Raw genomic sequence first — 18,148 nt, 5'->3', positions numbered from 1 at the left:
AGATAGCATTGATATTGCACATGTTAATATTTATTCACACAATCCTCCAGATATTTTTAAAGTATTAATGTACAACAGTTGGGTCTGGCTATACAATACTCTTACAGCAGCCTTTTATATATATTACCTAAATACAAATCATTAGGGACAATCGTTCCAAAATTTCTCCACCCCCCTCCCCCAACAGCTCTTTCCACCCAAACACACTTCTCTCAATTAAAACTGAACAGTTACAGCAATCAAAGAATAGTTTGGTGCTGGGCATCTTTCGGGGCATGCCAGGGTCTGGTTTACTCCAGTTTCATGGCACGATGATTGCTCTGACATTTCCAGTCACTTTGAGGGTGTGTGTTTATTTTATATTCCGCTGCATTGTAAGTTCAGTCATGTTGCTATAGCTTTCGTTTGACTTGGTTTTATTATTTAAGTGGCTAAGCCTGGAATAAAAAAAAATGACATTTCCCACACCTTCAGGTTTTAGTCCCTCGACCCATCTCAAAGGGTTTTGCAATGCATCAACTTGCTGGCATTTCTGGAGCTCCCTTCAAGGGAAAAAGCTATTTAAAACACACACCGTTCCAGTTTAATCACCTGTAACTGCAAATGTCACAGCACATCACATCACCTGCACTGCCCCCATTAAGGGTTTTACAATCGTTCATTTAAGAATTCATTCTAAGTCTGTTCACTTCAACGTTGGATACTTCCTTTGTACGAAGCGACCTGGTCGAGAGGCTGCCGGTCCGGCCGAGGGCTGGAAAACAGATCAGAGCAACAATTACTAATTGGGAAACGTGGTGGAGCCTGACACAACCCTGTCCCCATCAAACACTCCCAGGACAGGTACAGCATGGGGTTAGATACAGAGTAAACCTCCCTCTACACTGTCCCCATCAAACACTCCCAGGACAGGTACAGCACGGGGTTAGATACAGTGTAAAGCTCCCTCTACACTGTCCCCATCAAACACTCCCAGGACAGGTACAGCACGGGGTTAGATACAGAGTAAACCTCCCTCTACACTGTCCCCATCAAACACTCCCAGGACAGGTACAGCACTGGGTTAGATACAGTGTAAAGCTCCCCCTACACAGTTAAATAGTATTATTTTATAGCATCTCTAACACATTACACACAGGATTAACATTCATCACAGGTTTAAACAGATTGTCGCAAAACAGAACTTATTTCAGAATTAAAAACAACAAAGTTCTTACTTGGGTGAACTGGGTGGGGTTGTAAAACTGAACGGTTCCTGATGCAGGACCCCCTTGCAGAGGCTGAGGAGCAGTCTGGGAAACAGAGAAACATTCAGCACACTAGTCTCAATAATATATCACATGACATACAAGGAAAGAAAGTTGCATTTATATAGCACCGTTTACAAATGCAGGATGCCCCAAAGTGCTTCACTGCTGAAGAGATAACTTTGCCTTTGGATCAGTCTCAACTAAAACAGGAACAGGTCCTGCAATGAGTCACACACTCGCCTTTGAAGATTACAGGTCAGATTCCTGAGACTATAGCACCGAATCCAGACTGACATCGCCAGTGCAGCATTGAGAGTTACATTGTTAGTGCTGCTGTCCTTAGGATGAGATGTGGAAATGAGGTCCCATCCCCTCTCTCAGGGAACATAACAGATTCCACAGCTGCTGTTTCCAATGGGAGTAGTGGAATTCTCCCCAGTGTCATCAACCGATCTTTACACCTCGATCAACATCATTGAAGCAGGATAACTGGTCATTATTATACTGCAGCTTATGGGATCTTGCTGTGCATAAATTGGCTGCCATGTTTCCTAATTTGCATCAATGACTACCTCTATGACTACATTTATATAGATGATCTGGAGGAGAGAACCGAGTGTATGGTGTCGAAATTTGCTGATGACACCAAGATTGGTGGAACAGCAAATTGTGCGGAGGGTGTGGAGAGTCTGCAGAAGGATCTAGATAGGCTGGGCGAATGGGCCAGGAACTGGCAAATGGAATTTAATGTTGGCAAGTGCGAGGTGGTCCACTTTGGTAGGAATAATGGTAGGAAGGACTATTACTTACGTGGAGAAAAACTGCAGCAGGCGACGGTGCAGAGGGACCTCGGGGTCCTTGTGCATGAGTTGCAAAAACCCAGCCTGCAGGTACAGCAGGTGGTCAGGAAGGCAAATGGGATGCTGGCCTTCATAGCGAGGGGGATTGAATATAAAAGTAGGGAGGTCTTGCTGCAGCTGTATAGGGCATTGGTGAGACTGCAGCTGGAGTACTGTGTGCAGTTTTCGGCGCCGTACTTACGCAAGGATATTTTGGCCTTGGAGGGAGTGCAGAGGAGGTTTACTAGGCTGATGCCGGAGTTGAGGGGGTTGAGCTATGAGGAGAGGCTGAATAAACTAGGCTTGTACTCGTTGGAGTTTAGAAGAATGAGGGGAGATCTCATTGAGACGTATAAGATGATGAATGGGACGGATAGGCTCTTCCCGCTCAGAAAGGACAGTAGGACTAGGGGGCACAGCCTCAAGATAAAGGGGGGGGGCGGTTTAAAACGGAGTTGAGGAGGAACTTCTTCACTCAAAGGGTGGTGAATCTCTGGAATTCTCTGCCCGTTGAGGTGGTGGAGGCTGCCTCGCTAAATATTTTTAAGACGTGGGTTGATGGGTTTTTGATAAGAGAGGGGATTAAGGGTTATGGGGAGAGGGCGGGAATGTGGAACTGAGCCACGACAGATCAGCCATGATCTTATTGAATGGCGGGGCAGGCTCAAAGGGTCAGATGGCCTACTCCTGCTCCTATTTCTTATGTTCTTATCTCATTGTCTGTCAGATGCTTTGGGATAGGAAAGGCACTATACAAATGAAAGTTTTTTTTATTCCAGGGAAAGACAAAATGTTGGTATGCTTTCTCTGAAGGCCCAGCAGGTTTCGTTCACAAGCCGCTCAGTCTATGCAGACCACACAAGCTTTCCCTCCATTCACTTCCAGGACAGTTAGCCCATCACAGTCAGTATCCCAGTGCTCAATCATAGTGCCTCAGGTTTGGGGAAGGATGATTTATGAACTAGGCCCCCTGCTCCTGATCAGCTTCCCATTCACTTTTATTCTCAATGGAATGACGGAAGTTGAGGAGTGACCTGATAGAAGTCTACAAGATTATGAAGGGCATGGACAGAGTGGACAGTCAGAAGCTTTTTCCTAGGGTGGAAGAATCAGTTACTAGGGGGCACAGGTTTAAGATGTGAGGGGCAAGGTTTAAAAGATATGTATGCGGCAGATTTGTTGCACAGAGAGTAGTGGGTGCCTGGAACCTGTTGCCAGGTTCTATGATTTTATCAGGCAGCTACAAGAGAAAGAGAAGATTCAAACATAAATACAAATTTTTTTTTATGAAGACTGTTGATTGAACAGGTTAACAGTGGAGATGGGAGAATTGTCCTATCAGAGAGCTGGTTAAAAGCAAATTACTGCGGATGCTGGAATCTGAAACCAAAAGAGAAAATGCTGGAAAATCTCAGCAGGTCTGGCAGCATCTGTAAGGAGAGAAAAGAGCTGACGTTTCAAACTTGTCAAAGCTAAAACGCATAGAAAGTGGGAGATATTTATCCTGCAGGGAGAGGGAATGAAAGATGAGTCAATAGCCACAGAAACCAGGGGAAAGACTGCTAATGGCAGCCCACAGAGAGAGTAAAGGGTGTGAATGGCCAAACGGCAGAGAACTGTAAACTGTGATAGATGAGGATATTGGGGGCGGGGGGGTGTACAATGTAGAAAAGGGGAAGCGAGGAGGTGGGGAGAGAAAAGGAAAGGGAAGGGGGATGAAGAGAGCTGGCTACTTGGTGGGAGGAAAATGTCACATCTTACAGCGGTAAAGCAGACAATGATATTTACCTCTCCAAACTGCACACTATTGGGCTCAGAAGGCAACAGATCAGCATTTGGTACTGGGTTAAACATCTACAAAAAGAGAAGCAACACGTTAAATATCAGGCGAGTCTCCAGCCTCGATGGTTTGAATTCATTTCCAGGGTATTTAAATGGCTTGTTTTATTTTCCAAACTTTTATTAATACTCTGTTCATGAGAAAGTATTGTCCAATTAACTTTATAAAAAAATCTTTTAAAATGTTGTTGAAATGTGTTTGGATTATGTTTTTCAATCTTACAAACATTTCAGTTACAGTATTGTGGCTCTTCAGATATTAAGGTTTGGCTACATATTAAAAATAAATCTCATTATTAACATTGCCAAACCCCATGGTACATATGGTATATCCAATGAGGATTTCAGGAGAATGTGGGACTCACTCCCATGGGGAGTGGTTGAAGGGAACAGCACAAATATATTCAAGGAGATAAACACAAGGGAGAAAAAAATATGGTGGCACAGTGGTTAACACTGCTGGCTCACAGCACCAAAGACCTGGGTTCTATTCCCAGCTAGGATCACAACCCTGTGTGAAACTCTGTGAAATCTGCATGCTCGTCCTGTGTCTGCATGAGTTTCCTCCGGGTTCTTTGGTTTCCTTCCACAGTCCGAAAGACGTGCTGGTTAGGTACACTGGCCATGCTAAATTCTCCCTCAGTGTAACTGAACAGGCGCCAGAGTGTGGCAACTCAGGGATTTTCACAGTAACTTCATTGCAGTGTTAATGTAAGCCTACTTGTGACACTAATAAATACAAACGTAATAGATGGGTTTGATGAAAGGGTGTGATACAAAAGGGCTGAAGGAGGCTTTTTTGTGTGTTGTACTTGCTGTATAAACAGGGCATTGCAGACACATACCTGGGGTGGTGCCTTTGCCTCTGGGTTTGTCTGTTCTGTGGGCTGAGAGCTTTCTGCTGGTGTTCCTTCAGGTGGCTGAGATCCCTCACCTATAAACACAATAAACACAGGTATTTCTGTCTTCACAGTAAAAGATACAGGAAGCATTCCAAGAATAGAAAATAAACAAGCAAAGTGGAGGGAGGAACGTAAAAACAACCACTGTCACTATCAGAGAAAGCACTCTAGGGAAACTAAATCCCCAGGACCTGATGGTCTCCAGAGGGTCTCAAAAGGAAGAGGCTGCAGAGATCGCGGGTACATGGGTTACAAATTTCTAAAATCACCTAGGAAGGTTCCAGCAAATTGGAAAACCATAAACATCACATACTTTTTCAGAGGTATGGGCTGGTTGAGGGGTGGCGGGGAGTGTTAGAGAGCAGGAAAAATCAACGAGTTAGCCTAATGTCTGTCATTGACAAAGTGCCAGAATGCAGAGTGTGTTATTGGAGTTTCACAGTAACTTCATTGCAGCGTTAATGTAAGCCTCTTTGTAACAATAATAAATATACTTTTGAAAGGATAGGAGCCAGATACTTGGAAAACCACAATAAAACCACGTTGACTCTGTCTGAGTGAATGAAAGGGAAATAATGCTCGACAAATTTACAAGAGTTCTTTGTGAAGCCGACAAGTAAGGTGAATATAGGAAAACCAGTAGATGTAGAGTATTTAGATTTCCGCAAGCCATGTGATAAAGTAACTGCACACGATAAGGGATCATAGTGTTTGGATGATACATTAGAATGGATAGAGGATTGGCTCATTAGCAGGAAAGTGTCAGGATAATTGAGTCAATTTTAGTTTGGCAAACTAACTGACAAGAGTGTCAGAGGAATTGGTGCTGGGACCTAGGCTACTCGGGGTCTATATTAATGACTCAGATACAGGATCAGATTGCATTGTAGCCAAATTTGCCGAGGCTACGAAGGGCAGCAAGTTGTGAGGAGGATACAAAGAGTCCGCTCAGCAATTTGGACAGGTTAAGTGAGTCAGCACAAAATGGCAGATTGAACATAACATGGGAAATGTGAGGCTACCCACTTTGGATAAAAATACAGTAGTATTCAAATGGAGTGAATGTAGAATGTTGCAATACAGAGGGATCTGGATGTACGTGAATCATAAAAAGTTAGCATGCAGTTAGTTGGGAAGAAAATGGAATATTAACCTTCATTGGAAGGGAGACGGAGCGTAAAAGATGGGAGGTTCTGTAGGAACCGGACGGGGCACCAGTGAGGCCACAACCAGAGAACTGTGTACCACTCTGGTCTCCTTCAGAATACAGAAGGTCACTAGGCTGATTCTTGCAACGAAGGTGTGTCTGGAGAGAAGGAATGAGCGGCTTGGCCGATATTCACCGAAGTTTAGAAGAGTGAGAAGAATCTTACTGAAATATCTAAGATTGTGGGGTGGGGGAGGGCGCACTTGAGAGGACATTTCCCCTTGTGAGGGAATCTAGAACTAAGGGGCACAGCTTAAAAAAAATGGGGTCTCCCATTTATGAAGGGGCTGAGGAGGAATTTCTCAGCTCACAGGTTCATTTATCCTCTGGAATTCTCTGCCCCAGGAAGCGGTGGAGGTTAAGTCACGGAATTTATTCCAGGCTGAGTTAGACAGATATTTGATCAACATGGGATCAAGGATTCTGGGGACGTGTGGGAAAGTGAAGCTGAGGCCACAGTCAGAACAACCACAATCTTATTGAATGGCAAGGCAGGCTCAATGAGCTGAATGGTCTATTTCTAATGATCTTTTTGTTGTTTCTCTCTCTCTCATTCTCCAGAGTCTGAAGGGTTGGGCAAGATCCACAGTGGAACTGGCCCCGCCTGAACAGCAGCTTGGCTCAGCTGACAGCTCTGTCACCACCAAGTCCAAAAGTGGGCGCACAGAGTCCCTCACAACAAAATGCGAGCTCGTTATCAGGATGGACACCATTGCAGAGGACTTTCCAGTTAGGGATCCATCCTACCATTCACCCACCAATCCTCTTCCCTGGCCCTGCTGTCACCCCCGCTCCCCCCACCCCAAACTCCTCTCACTCTCCCCCTCCTTTTCCAGCCACATGGGTCTTCGTTCAGTGGGTTGCAGTTGAAAGGTCAGGAGAATTAGTCCCATTCCATGGTTTGGGCACAATCTAGGCAACACACTCCCAGTGCACTACCAAGGGAAAGCTGCCCAGAGGTGACGTCTTGCCAATAAGATGCTAAACTGAAGCCTCGTCCACCTTCACATGTGGAAGTAAAAGATCCTGTGGTGCTACCAAAAGGGCAGGGAAGTTCTCCCCAGTGCCCTGGCCATTATTTATCACCCACCCCACATTAACTAGATACAGATAATCCGGACAGGATCATATTGCTGTTTGGGGTGTTTGTTGTGTGTTGTATTTCCTATACTATAGCAGTAAGTACACTTTTAATTCATGCTCTGCAGCCTCCTGAGGTAATGAAAGACACAGTTGAAAGGCAAGTCTATCTTTAGGCTGGGGTCTCACCATCTCTGCAGGCAGAAGCAGTCATTCACCCACCAACCCTCCTCCCCTTCCCTCCCTCCACCCCTCCAAGGAAAAGGAGAAGGAATATATTATATTACTGACAGGAATAAGCGTATAGCCAGCAATGCACCGTACCTGGCAGTGGTACAAAGAGGTTGGTGGGAATAGGCATTGGTGCCAGGGGGGCAAACAGGTCCACAGGGGGCTGCAGCACCCCACCAGGCTTTGATCCACTGGGATTCAGGACATCCACATATCGAGCCTTCGTACCTGTTGGGTTGATGTGGGGAGAGAGAATGGAAATCAGTTAAACTGCATTCATATGAAGATATTCTGCTGACCAGCAGATTCAAAATATTTTGTCAATGAGAAACTGGAGAAGCTGAGAGATTTAGGGATCCGTACAGAAATTACTAATGGCTAATGGAGAGGTAGATTTATTTGAATTTACGTTTTCCAGAATCCATTGTAATTTTGTCTTTAACAAAAAAAACTGCATTATCTCCTAGGGACCCCTGGCCAGACCCCACCTGCAGTAACGGTTCAATTCAGGGCATTGCATCTCCCAGTAAGGCCTTGGCAGGGAGCAGAGCAGATGCATCAGAATGACTGTGGGGGAAACAGAGGATTAAATTCTAAGGCCAGGTTCCACAGACTTGTATCCCCTTCAGTAGAAGATTAAGCGCTGATCTAATTGACAGGTTTAAGATGATTAAAGGATTTGATGGTAGAGATAGAGAAACTATTGGTGGTGAAGGAGGGAGGAGGAGGCAATAACAAGGGGACAAACCCTTAAAATCTGAGCCAGGCCATTTAAACACGGTGTCAGAAAGCATTCTTCACACACGGGATTGGGGGAGGGGGTGCAATCCGGGACTGGCACCCAGAAAGCTGTAGTGATTTAATAGTACGGCAGAACCGAGTGGCCCATCTCCCTGAACACACACCAATATACAAACCACCGTTATAGACTGTCAAATATTGGGCTCATCCAGCTGAGGGACGTCAGTATGACTGAAATTCTTCACCCCCGGCACAAGCCGGAGGGCCCATACCTGAGCTGCACTTCTCTTTGTTCGGCTAGAATTTAAGCGATCCCATTGTCCTCGCAAATACTTAAGCCAGAGCCAACATCGATAAAAACACATTATCTGGTCATTTACCATGTTGCTGCTTGTAGGATCTTGCTGTGGACAAATTTGCTGTCATATTTACCACATTATGACAAACTGGAGTTCGTAAATATTTAATATGTTGTGAAGTACTTTGAGACATCCTGAGATAGAGGGGGAGTGTGGGGAGTACCTTCACTGCACAGCTTACCCAAACAGAGCATGGGGGTGGGTGGTGCTGCACACGTACAAAACTTGGGAGAGAGAAAGCAGGAAAGACAGCAAAGAGCCAGCAACGAATCCTCACCTGCTTTCATAGAGAACCTGTTCCTGGGTGGAGGACCACCCCCGAGGGTGGGCGAGGTAGTGGAACTCGAGGCAAGGGTAGGAGCAGTCACTGGAAAGCTCGGTGGTGGAGGAAGAGGCTTGCTCTGCAATGACACACACATAACATCACTCCCAAAATCTAGCAGCAGCCGCCGCCGCCAACTCAGCTCAGATCGGGCGGGTGGGTGGGGGAGGAGAGTCAAGTAATCCCTGTTCCCACTTCACTGCTCCCCACATAACCACAGGAAATTTCTGCACCCTGTACGGGTCATCTATGCGTGAGCCCCTGTCATTTCCCACATGGCGAGTTACTGCTTACAGACACATTACTGTAATCTGTTGACAGGCCCAAGACAGATATTCCTGCCAGATAGTCTGATTCCTCCCTCGTGTTGGGGTCCACATTGCGTTCTTTCCCACCCCATTTCCTCCCTGGGCCCCAGCTCCCCCACCCTGGCCTCCTGCTCCTGCGTGCCCCCCCCACCCCAACCACACTCGCTCCCTACCCTGGGCTTTTGAAACCAGTAAGCAGTCTCACAACACCAGGTTAAAGTCCAACAGGTTTATTTGGTAGCACAAGCCTGTAGCTTTCAGAGCGCTGCTCCTTTTGAAACCAATCGGCCTGGGTGGTGTGTATGGGGATACCAAACATGGAAGGGGGAGAATCACAGCGGAATCCCATTCTGTCCTCAACTGCTGCCCACATCCGATGGAAATCAGGGGCAGAGTTGATTTTCTCTCTCTAACCCTGAGACCAAGTGCAGCACAGCTATCGGCAACCTGCTGGATATAAAAATCCAGTTGCAGTAAAAGTGAGCAGGAAACTGTCGGATTGACATAAAAACACAACTGGGTCACTGATGTCCTTTAGGGAAGGAAATCGCCGCGCTTAACTGGTCCGGCACTATGTGACTCCAGACCCTCAGCAATGGTGTTTGACTTCAATTGCCCTGAGGTGGTCATTTTGTACCAAACCTGCTAGCAGTGGGTCAAGGTGGCAACTCCACATCACCTTTGCAGGGCAACCAGGCATGCCTAATAAATGATAGCTTTGCTAGTGACACACACATCCCGAGAACAAATAATAACAAATCAGGAGGCTGGAGAACGTCAGCACTCGACACGTACCTCCTCCTCGGGTTCATTCAGATTCACCCATCGCTGCTTCTTCTCGTCCCACACAATCTGTGCACAAAACAAAATTCAGAATTGGCCCCATCCCAAGGCTATGCTTTAGGTGTGAGCTCGGAGCCGGGAAACCGAAACCCACTTCCAAATGCCACCCTCATCAACACCGCTTCCATTTCTGCCTCAGGGCTAGAAGGCGGAGAGTTAAAGCCCAGCATTCCAGACTTCCCTGGCAAGTAGAGACCAGAATTCCAGCTCCAATTACAGTGGAATACATGCACCCAGTGGGTGCCAGTGGTGCGGCCCCTCAGGGTGCAGGTCCCATAAAACCCATGCACCCAACAAAACCAGCAACACCCCTTCCCCCCCACGCAACACAGGCTGGCATTAAAATGGGTACAGCCATGGAAGAAGCAGCCACATTGCAGCCTGTTCACGGCTCCCAAGTCCAAATTTGCACCGTCTAATCACATCACATGCACAGGAAAGAACAAACACAGCCGCGAGGGGATCCGGTGTGACTGAAGACCAGGAGCTGCACGATAAGGTCTGGACCCCTCTGTCCAGAATGAACATGTACTTAGCTCACATTAGACTGTAAATCAGCATCTGAACTTTTATTGCTGCAGTTTACATGAAACTTAATAAACATGTTTGGACTCTCTCATTAAAGTCATCTCATGGCTGAGCTTTGTTACCAGCCTGTTTCTAAGGGACTCAGGGAGCCTGCAAGATTAGTGTTAACATTGTAGAATACCGTACCTCACACTAAGGCAGCCCACTAGCATCTCGGGGCAATAAATAGTGACCTCATCAAGTATTACCCAAAACCAGAAAGGTATTGATTAAAGGGGAATGAATGCAAAATTCTGGACATATGGCTGTTCATACAGTGCTAGCAGGTGGGCTGAGTTGCATTGGATTAACCAGAGGGAGCCAATACTCAGCATCTCAATGTGAAGGTTGTGTTTCGCTGCATGTAACAGATCCACAGACATGCCCTGTGACCGACATACTCACCGATTTATTTTTGTCATCCGGTAGATGGGCTTCAGTCTTCCTGCTGGGTCGCAACCAGCTCAGCCAGCCACCCTGAGAGACAACAACAATTAGTGCCTTTGTTGGAAAGTTAGATGCAAGGGACAGGCTGACCCCGTACTGTACCTGTCCTGGGAGTGTTTGATGGGGACAGGGGACAACGTAGAGGGAGCTTTACTCAAGTTCTGCACACAAGGACTGCCTCAGCCAGGATTTTGGGTTCATGTCACACTATCTGTAACCCCCATGACTCGCCTGAACTTGCAACATCTCACTTGCTGTTCTGGAGACAATACACATCTCTTTAACCTGTGCTTAATGCTATCTCCACTCACATTGTCTGCACCTTTAAGACTTGAATAGCAGATTAGCTGTAAAGACTCACATTCTAATCAGTATTCTGTAAACTGTGTGTGCCTTTATATGCCCTGCTTGTGATCAGAACTCTCCACTCACCCAATAAAGGAACAGCGTTCCAAAAGTTAGTGGCGTTTACTACCAAATAAACCTGTTGGACTTCAACCTGGTGCTGTGAGACTTCTTACTGTGTTTACCCCAGTCCAACACCAGCATCTCCACATAATGTTTGATGGGGACAGCATAGAGGGAGCTTTACTCTGTATCCAACCCCGAGCTGTATCTGTCCTGGGAGTGTTTGATGGGTGCACTATATGACATATTCTGCATTACCAGTCCCAACTCCTGCCATAATATGATCAGAAAGCCTCCTGCAATAGCAGCTCCTCCATGTGGTTTCTATAGCTCCTTATTTCTGAATGAACACAGCACAGCCACAGCTTGGGAAACACCAGCAGCCAGTCTCCTCAGAGACCTGACAGACACTTCCCTCAGTAACAGCAAGCTCCCTTAATCATCTTTCCCCCGCCCTGCAACCCCTACTAGTCAGAAGCACTTGGTACTCCAGATCAGTGGACACTGACACCTCCAAACACTGATCCTGATTTGAAACATGCATTCATGCTCCAGTGGTGTTGTCAGGACATCACAGCATAGGTGGTGGCCATTTGCGCCTTTGCCAGCTCTTTTAAAAAAAACTATCCAAGTAATCCCACTTATTTATTTTGAAAATTACAGTGGGATCTGCTTTCACAACCCTTTTAGGCTGTTCATTCAGCGTAACAAGCAGTAAAAAAAAAACCTCACCTCCCCCAGTTCCTTTTCATCTGCGCCCTTTGATTAGGGATGTGACACTAGCAACAGAGCAGCACAGTAGCACAGTGGTTAGCACTGCTGCTTCACAGCTCCAGGGTCCTGGGTTCGATTCCTGGCTCGGGTCATTATCTGTGCGGAGTTTGCACATTCTCCCTGTGCCTGCGTGGGTTTCCTCTGGGTGCTTCGGTTTCCTCCCACATTCCAAAGATGTGCGGGTTAGGTTGATTGGCCATGCTAAGAAATTGCCCCTTAGTATCCAGGGATGTGTAGGTTAGAGAGGGATTAGTGGGTAAAATATGTAGGGATATGGGGGTAGGGCCAGGGTGGGATTGTGTTCGGTGCAGACTCGATGGGCTGAAGGGCCTCTTTCTGCACTGTAGGGTTCTATGATTCTATAAGTTTATCTTTCGTTACTCTATCAAAACTCTTCACAATTTTGAATACCTCTACCCCATATTCCTCCAGGGTCAATATCCTGTCATTCCCTATCTACAAAGACAGGAGCGGATCAGGAAGATCCAGTGTGACACACTGCAGGATAACAGTGGTCAATAAACACCAATGTTGCCTTCACCCAAGGAAGCAGCATCAATGAGACGCAGTCAGCCTGCGGCACCCCTGGAATCCGCTGCCTTTACCTTTGACTTTTTGCTCTCAGGTTCCTGTCGCCTGGCTTCCTTTGATGTCTCCGGGGCCGTGTTGGCAGTGGTCTCTGGCTGAGGTGGAAGTGATGGCTGGTTAACTGCTGAGGGGTGCCTCTCGCGGCCTAGGCTGTGGTTAGATGACTCAGAGGTGGTTCGAGAGCGCCTCCCATAGGGCTGAAAACGAGACAGTCCAATATGAAAACATCACGGGCATAGAGGCAAGCTCTCCCCCAGACTAAAAACCCACCCTGCCCTCCAATTAAACAGCAACAACCCACTGGTTAGTTGGCATAAACCAGGAAACCTACCAATTGAAATACATCTCTAAAAGGTTCAAATCTCTCCCATCTGTGTGGGCTACCAGGGGAAGAGAAATGCCCAAGCTGATCAGTCCCAGCGTGTCATCAAGGCATTCCACTGAGTTTCAGAACAGTCAGCTGCTTTCCCAACTCCTTCATCCTGCTAATCCTCAACCAAACTCTCAGCTCTGAGATCAACTGAAAACTTCAGGACTGAGATTGATAGATTGGGATTGATACTGGGAAATGGCTGTGGGATTAGTTTGGGATTGATACAGATATGTGGGCTCTGTGATTTGCTCGAGATTGATACAGGGATATGGGCTGTGGGATTCATTTGGGATCGATTCAGGGATATGGTCTGTGGGGTTAGTTTGGGATCGATACAGCAGTATGGTCTGTGGGATTAGTTTGGGATTGATACATGGATGTGGGCTGTGGGATTAATTTGGGATTGATAGAGTTTTATTGGGAAGGGTATCAACTAAAAGATAAAATAGCATTGGGATACAGATCAGCCAAAATCTAACTGAGTGGTAGAACAGGCTGAAGGGGCTGAGTGGCCTCATTCTGTATCTAAGTGTGCGAAAACAGCCTCCTGGAACATCCCAGAAATAGCAAGATGGTAATGAGCAGCCTCATTACTGGTGATATTAGTGAGGGGAGGAGTATTTACCTTAAACCTATAGTGTCCACAGCTCTGTAACATGGTGGTGGGGATGTGGTTTATAACGAGGTGGACTATTATCTCCATTATCACCTACCATGTCCCTGCCATGGATGGCAGGTGGTGAGCCAGGTGGACCTTGGCCTTTTCTCTGTCTAGCTATGCCAGTATTTCTCAAAGAGAACTCCTTGCTCCTCTGGCTCTAACATTGCCTGGAGTGTTTATTTAACACACTCCTGCCTGAACATGGAGACAGAAAGGACCATAAACCTGTATTGCCTTATCAAAACATTCTGCAGTAAAATTAACTCCGGGAAGTCACTGGGAGCAACGGAGTTGGCTTCCCTGCCACCAGCTAAGTATGGCTCCCAGAGAGAGGGGTGGCGGAATTTGAGTAAGCATTCACAGTGTTTGGTATACAGCACACAATTCAATAATCTGCCCAAGGAGAACAGGAAATGATAGTGATAGCCCTGCAGCAAATCCCAGATTATCCCACCTGCCCAGCTTTCTGCCAATGGATAAAATGGAGTGTACACCTGCATATGCTTTGACCTGCTCTACTGTGGAGCAGTGTACAGAAGTTCACATCCAACCATTAATGGAATAGGATCTGGCACTCATCAGGGAGACCCCAAGCATCGCTGTACTCCCACATCTGAACCCTCCCTGCTCATTGCAGAGCAGCAAAATCAGTGGGACGCAAAACGCCCGTAATCCTAGGCCCATGTAAAGATTGTTAGCAGGTGTATTTGGCATCCAAATTACAAGTAGTAATGATTGAATGGCAGAGAGCGAGAGAGGGTGAGATTAGGAAAGAGCGGAGAGGGAGAGAAAGCACTGGCCACCACCACCACCAAATGAGTCCCAGTTAAGAATGGGAAGAAAAGCACCAGGACCCTAATACAAAGGCATCAGGTATTGCGTACCATGTGCAAGGACGACTGAGACGTTGACCTCGATCTTCTTCCAGGGGCCTGGTTCAGACACAAACGTTCAGCTGTGTTAACCTTATGCTGCTGCACCAACTATTAAACAGCCTCACCTTCACAGTCAGTGTGGCACATGCCACAGAGCCCAAGAACAACCCCAGCACAAACTACCAGCATCCCAAACAGCAATTCTTTATCACAGTGGTAAAGTCTCACCCTCGCTACCGAACAAATGGGAAGCCATTCCTCACTCTATTTCATCTCAATACTAAACTTGTTGAGATGTGTGTTAGCTCTTCCCCACCATGCAGATTCCCTGTTGCACAGGACTGCTCCAAGGAGGTCCCTGATGGTGACACCTCCAGGCCACAGAAATCAAGTGAGGGGTTGGGGGACCCTTTGCTATGACACATTCTACACTCAAAACTAGCTGATACTAGTTGGACCTTGGCTAGGTCCAACTATGCTACCATGGGCGGCACGGTAGCACAGTGGTTAGCACTGCTGCTACACAGCGCCAGCGACCCGGGTTCAATTCCTGGTTTGGGTCACTGTCTTTGTGGAGTTTGCATATTCTCTGTGTGGGTATCCTCCAGGTGCTCCAGTTTCCTCCCACAGTCTGAAAGACGTGATTAGATACATTGGGTACACAGAGAATTTAGCATGGCCAAACAGGCACCGGAGTGTGGCTGCTAGGGGATTTTCACAGTAACCTCATTGCAGTTTTAATGTAAGCCTTACTTGTGACGAATAAATAAACTTTACTAGCTGCACTTTACTGGGTGGTGGGGGAGGGGGGGTGGGGCGGCAGTGCAGAGGGAGGCACCACCCAAACCTGCAACAGGAAGCAGGAACATATGATCAGCCAGCTGGAATAATCAGAGATCATCTCATTTAGCCAATTAGAAATAGCAACAATTAAAAACTGACTGCAATGGTTAAAATAATGCCATTAATCTCAGCGGAGCACAGTTCCCAGCTACCAGCTTAAAGATATCGTATTAGGTCCTGACTTCACTACATTCTATCCTGAATGGCCAGCTTCAGTCACACTCACCCACCCAATGGACCATTCCAGCAACACTGCATTTGCCCACAGGGGTCAGGGATATAGCCATATAGACAATATGAAGTTAGAATGGGAATGCACGGCCAAGATAGTGAACTCAGCCTCGTACAAGGAGCTTGCACCCCATATCAGCAACCTTTGCTGTTCTCTTTTAGTCCTTGGGTTGCCTCTCCCACCTGGCCAACGATGCAACATCAACATCCCCTATCGCTCTGCAGAGGGGTTGGGGTACAAGACACCAGCCTCCGCACTCGCTATGGTGATCATCCATCGGCAGCTACTGATGGAGGGGCTTTAACACGTGGGTGACCACCCTCCTCTCACAGGAACCCCGCCTCACCCATACACCAACTCAGTATTGTCCAGCCAAGTGACACACCAACCACACCTGCCAGGTCACACGGATAAACAAACACTTCCCAACAGATTTTAAACTACAAGTCGTTTGGAGCTGAATCCAGGCATCATTACCATTTTGGCCATGTGATCATAGAAATCCTGCTGTCCACTTTCCCCAAAGCTGTGTCTTTTCGGTGAGGTCTGGTGGTTGACGGAATTGTATTCTGAAGAATCAGCAGAAAAGAAAGTTACTACACAGGAAAGCAAAAAAGGTTCCTGCCACTTCCCGAGCTCTTAAACAACAACCAAATCTGCCCTATGCTAAAATAATCTAAAACTAACCCCACAGCCATATCCCTTTATCAATCCCAAAGTAATCCCACAGCCCATATCCACATATCAATCCCAAACTAATCCCACAGCCTGTATCCCTTCAATCCCAAAGTAATCCCACAGCCCACACCCATGTATCAATCCTAAACTAATCCCACAGCCCGTATCCCTTCAATCCCAAAGTAATCCCACAGCCCACATCTGTGTATCAATCCCAAACTAATCCCACAGCCCATATCCCTGTATCAATCCCAAAGTAATCCTCAACCCATATCCGTGTACCAATCCCAAACTAATCCCACAACCCCTATCCCTACACCAATCCCAGACTAATCCTCAGCCCATATCTCTGTACCAATCCCAAACTAATCCCATAGCCCATATCCCTGTACCAATCTCGAACTGTTCCCATTCTCCATAGCTCTGTACTAATACCAAAACAAACCTAATGCCTTGCTTTCTGTCCAAGGAACTGTATCAGATAACCCTGCTGCTCTGTGACACTGTTTAAACAGCAGGAGGTGTATTTCCTCAGTCGTCCTGACAAATACACACCACTCAAACAATGACACTGGTCATTATCCCAGTGCTGCTGCTAAGACCATGCTGGCTACACATTTGCTGCTGTGTTTCCTACATTATGATAGACCCACACTTCTACTTCATCCCCCCTCCCCCACATCCTATTCCCAGCTGCTGTCATCAGTTTACAAACCTATGTTCTCTGGCACCTGCTGCTCTAGCACAGTGTGCAGAGCTTCTGTAGGAGGCCCCGGAGGAGGAGGTGCCAGTGGTCCCATGGACAGTGGGCCTTTAGCTTGATCACAAGGCTGTTTAAAGGCAGAGTTGGGAGATTGCCCTGGGAATCCAGGTGAGGCCTGGGTAGGAGAGTACATGGGAACGCCACCGTCCATCATCGTCTGAGGGGGAGGTGCTGCCATCGGCTTGCTGTCCAACACGGTGTGAGCAGGAGCTGCAAGGAAACAAGAACACAGGAAATAGGTAGGTGCCAGGGAACAGGAGGACATTCAGCCCCTCAAGCCTCTTACACAAGAAGAGTAGGTAGCAATCAGTTCCCTCGAGTGTTACGTAGGACAGAAGGTCATTCATCCTCCTCAAGACTGTTATACAGGAACAGGAGGAGGTTATTCATTCTTCTTTTCAAATCTCTCATGGCCTCACTCCTCCCAACCTAATTGCCTCTAGCCCCAGAGCCTTCAGGTCTCTGCTCCTTCACCTCTGGCTGCTTAAACAGACTCTTCATTACTGTATCGATTGTGGCCATGCTTTTTGCCGCCTTGGTCATAAGCTCTGGAATTTAATCTCTCCAGCTCTCCCTCTTGTTCTTTTAAGAGACAAAACCTCTGAATGGCTTTTTGGCCACCTGTCCTAATAGCTCATATGGCTTGCTGTGAAACCTTTTTTGATTTCACTTCTCTGAAATGTCTCGGGATGTTTTACTCTGTTAAAAGCTTCTAGACGGACTCATGCACCCAGCACAGGCTTGTCACATCTGCCTCCCTACACAGCCCCTAAATAGGGGCCCTTTGCAGCATCTTCACCCAAATGAGGTCAGCTAACTCAGCAAAGGGATCAAAGCTGGCTCATCAGTTTATGGAATTCTCTTCCCCAAAAGGCAGTGGAGGCTGGGCCACTGAATATACTCAAGGCCAGGTTAGACAGATTTCTAAACCGCCGAGAGTGTTGAGGATTCTGAAAGGGGGAGACAGAAAACTGGAGTTGTCCCACAACCAGATCAGCCATGATCTTTCACAGAATTC

The 18,148-nt window shown here is 46.9% G+C and overlaps 1 protein-coding gene across 2 annotated transcripts in view; it reads right to left on the bottom strand.

The window, feature by feature from the left end:
• Positions 1-12: 12 nt before the first annotated feature.
• sec16a (SEC16 homolog A, endoplasmic reticulum export factor) overlaps positions 13-18,148 on the bottom strand; it is a 67,356-nt gene continuing 49,220 nt past the window's right edge. The window contains exons 20-31 of one of the 2 annotated variants that reach the window (XM_080212440.1): positions 17,083-17,340; positions 16,167-16,258; positions 14,624-14,671; positions 12,723-12,902; positions 10,894-10,965; positions 9,874-9,930; positions 8,726-8,849; positions 7,442-7,576; positions 4,774-4,862; positions 3,878-3,943; positions 1,218-1,292; positions 13-754 (exon numbers count right to left, since the gene is read on the bottom strand). In XM_080212440.1, coding sequence (XP_080068566.1) covers positions 686-754; positions 1,218-1,292; positions 3,878-3,943; positions 4,774-4,862; positions 7,442-7,576; positions 8,726-8,849; positions 9,874-9,930; positions 10,894-10,965; positions 12,723-12,902; positions 14,624-14,671; positions 16,167-16,258; positions 17,083-17,340 — 1,265 coding nt within the window. In that variant the 3' untranslated portion in view covers positions 13-685. The remainder of the gene's footprint in view (positions 755-1,217; positions 1,293-3,877; positions 3,944-4,773; positions 4,863-7,441; positions 7,577-8,725; positions 8,850-9,873; positions 9,931-10,893; positions 10,966-12,722; positions 12,903-14,623; positions 14,672-16,166; positions 16,259-17,082; positions 17,341-18,148) is intronic. The other variant, XM_080212441.1, reaches the window with a different exon arrangement.

Source organism: Carcharhinus amblyrhynchos, chromosome 25, assembly GCF_965287045.1.
Source record: "Carcharhinus amblyrhynchos chromosome 25, sCarAmb.v2.hapA, whole genome shotgun sequence".
NCBI classification, from domain to species: domain Eukaryota; kingdom Metazoa; phylum Chordata; class Chondrichthyes; order Carcharhiniformes; family Carcharhinidae; genus Carcharhinus; species Carcharhinus amblyrhynchos.
The sequence above is the reverse complement of the archived record's forward strand: the minus strand, read 5'-3'. Positions and strand labels throughout refer to the sequence as shown.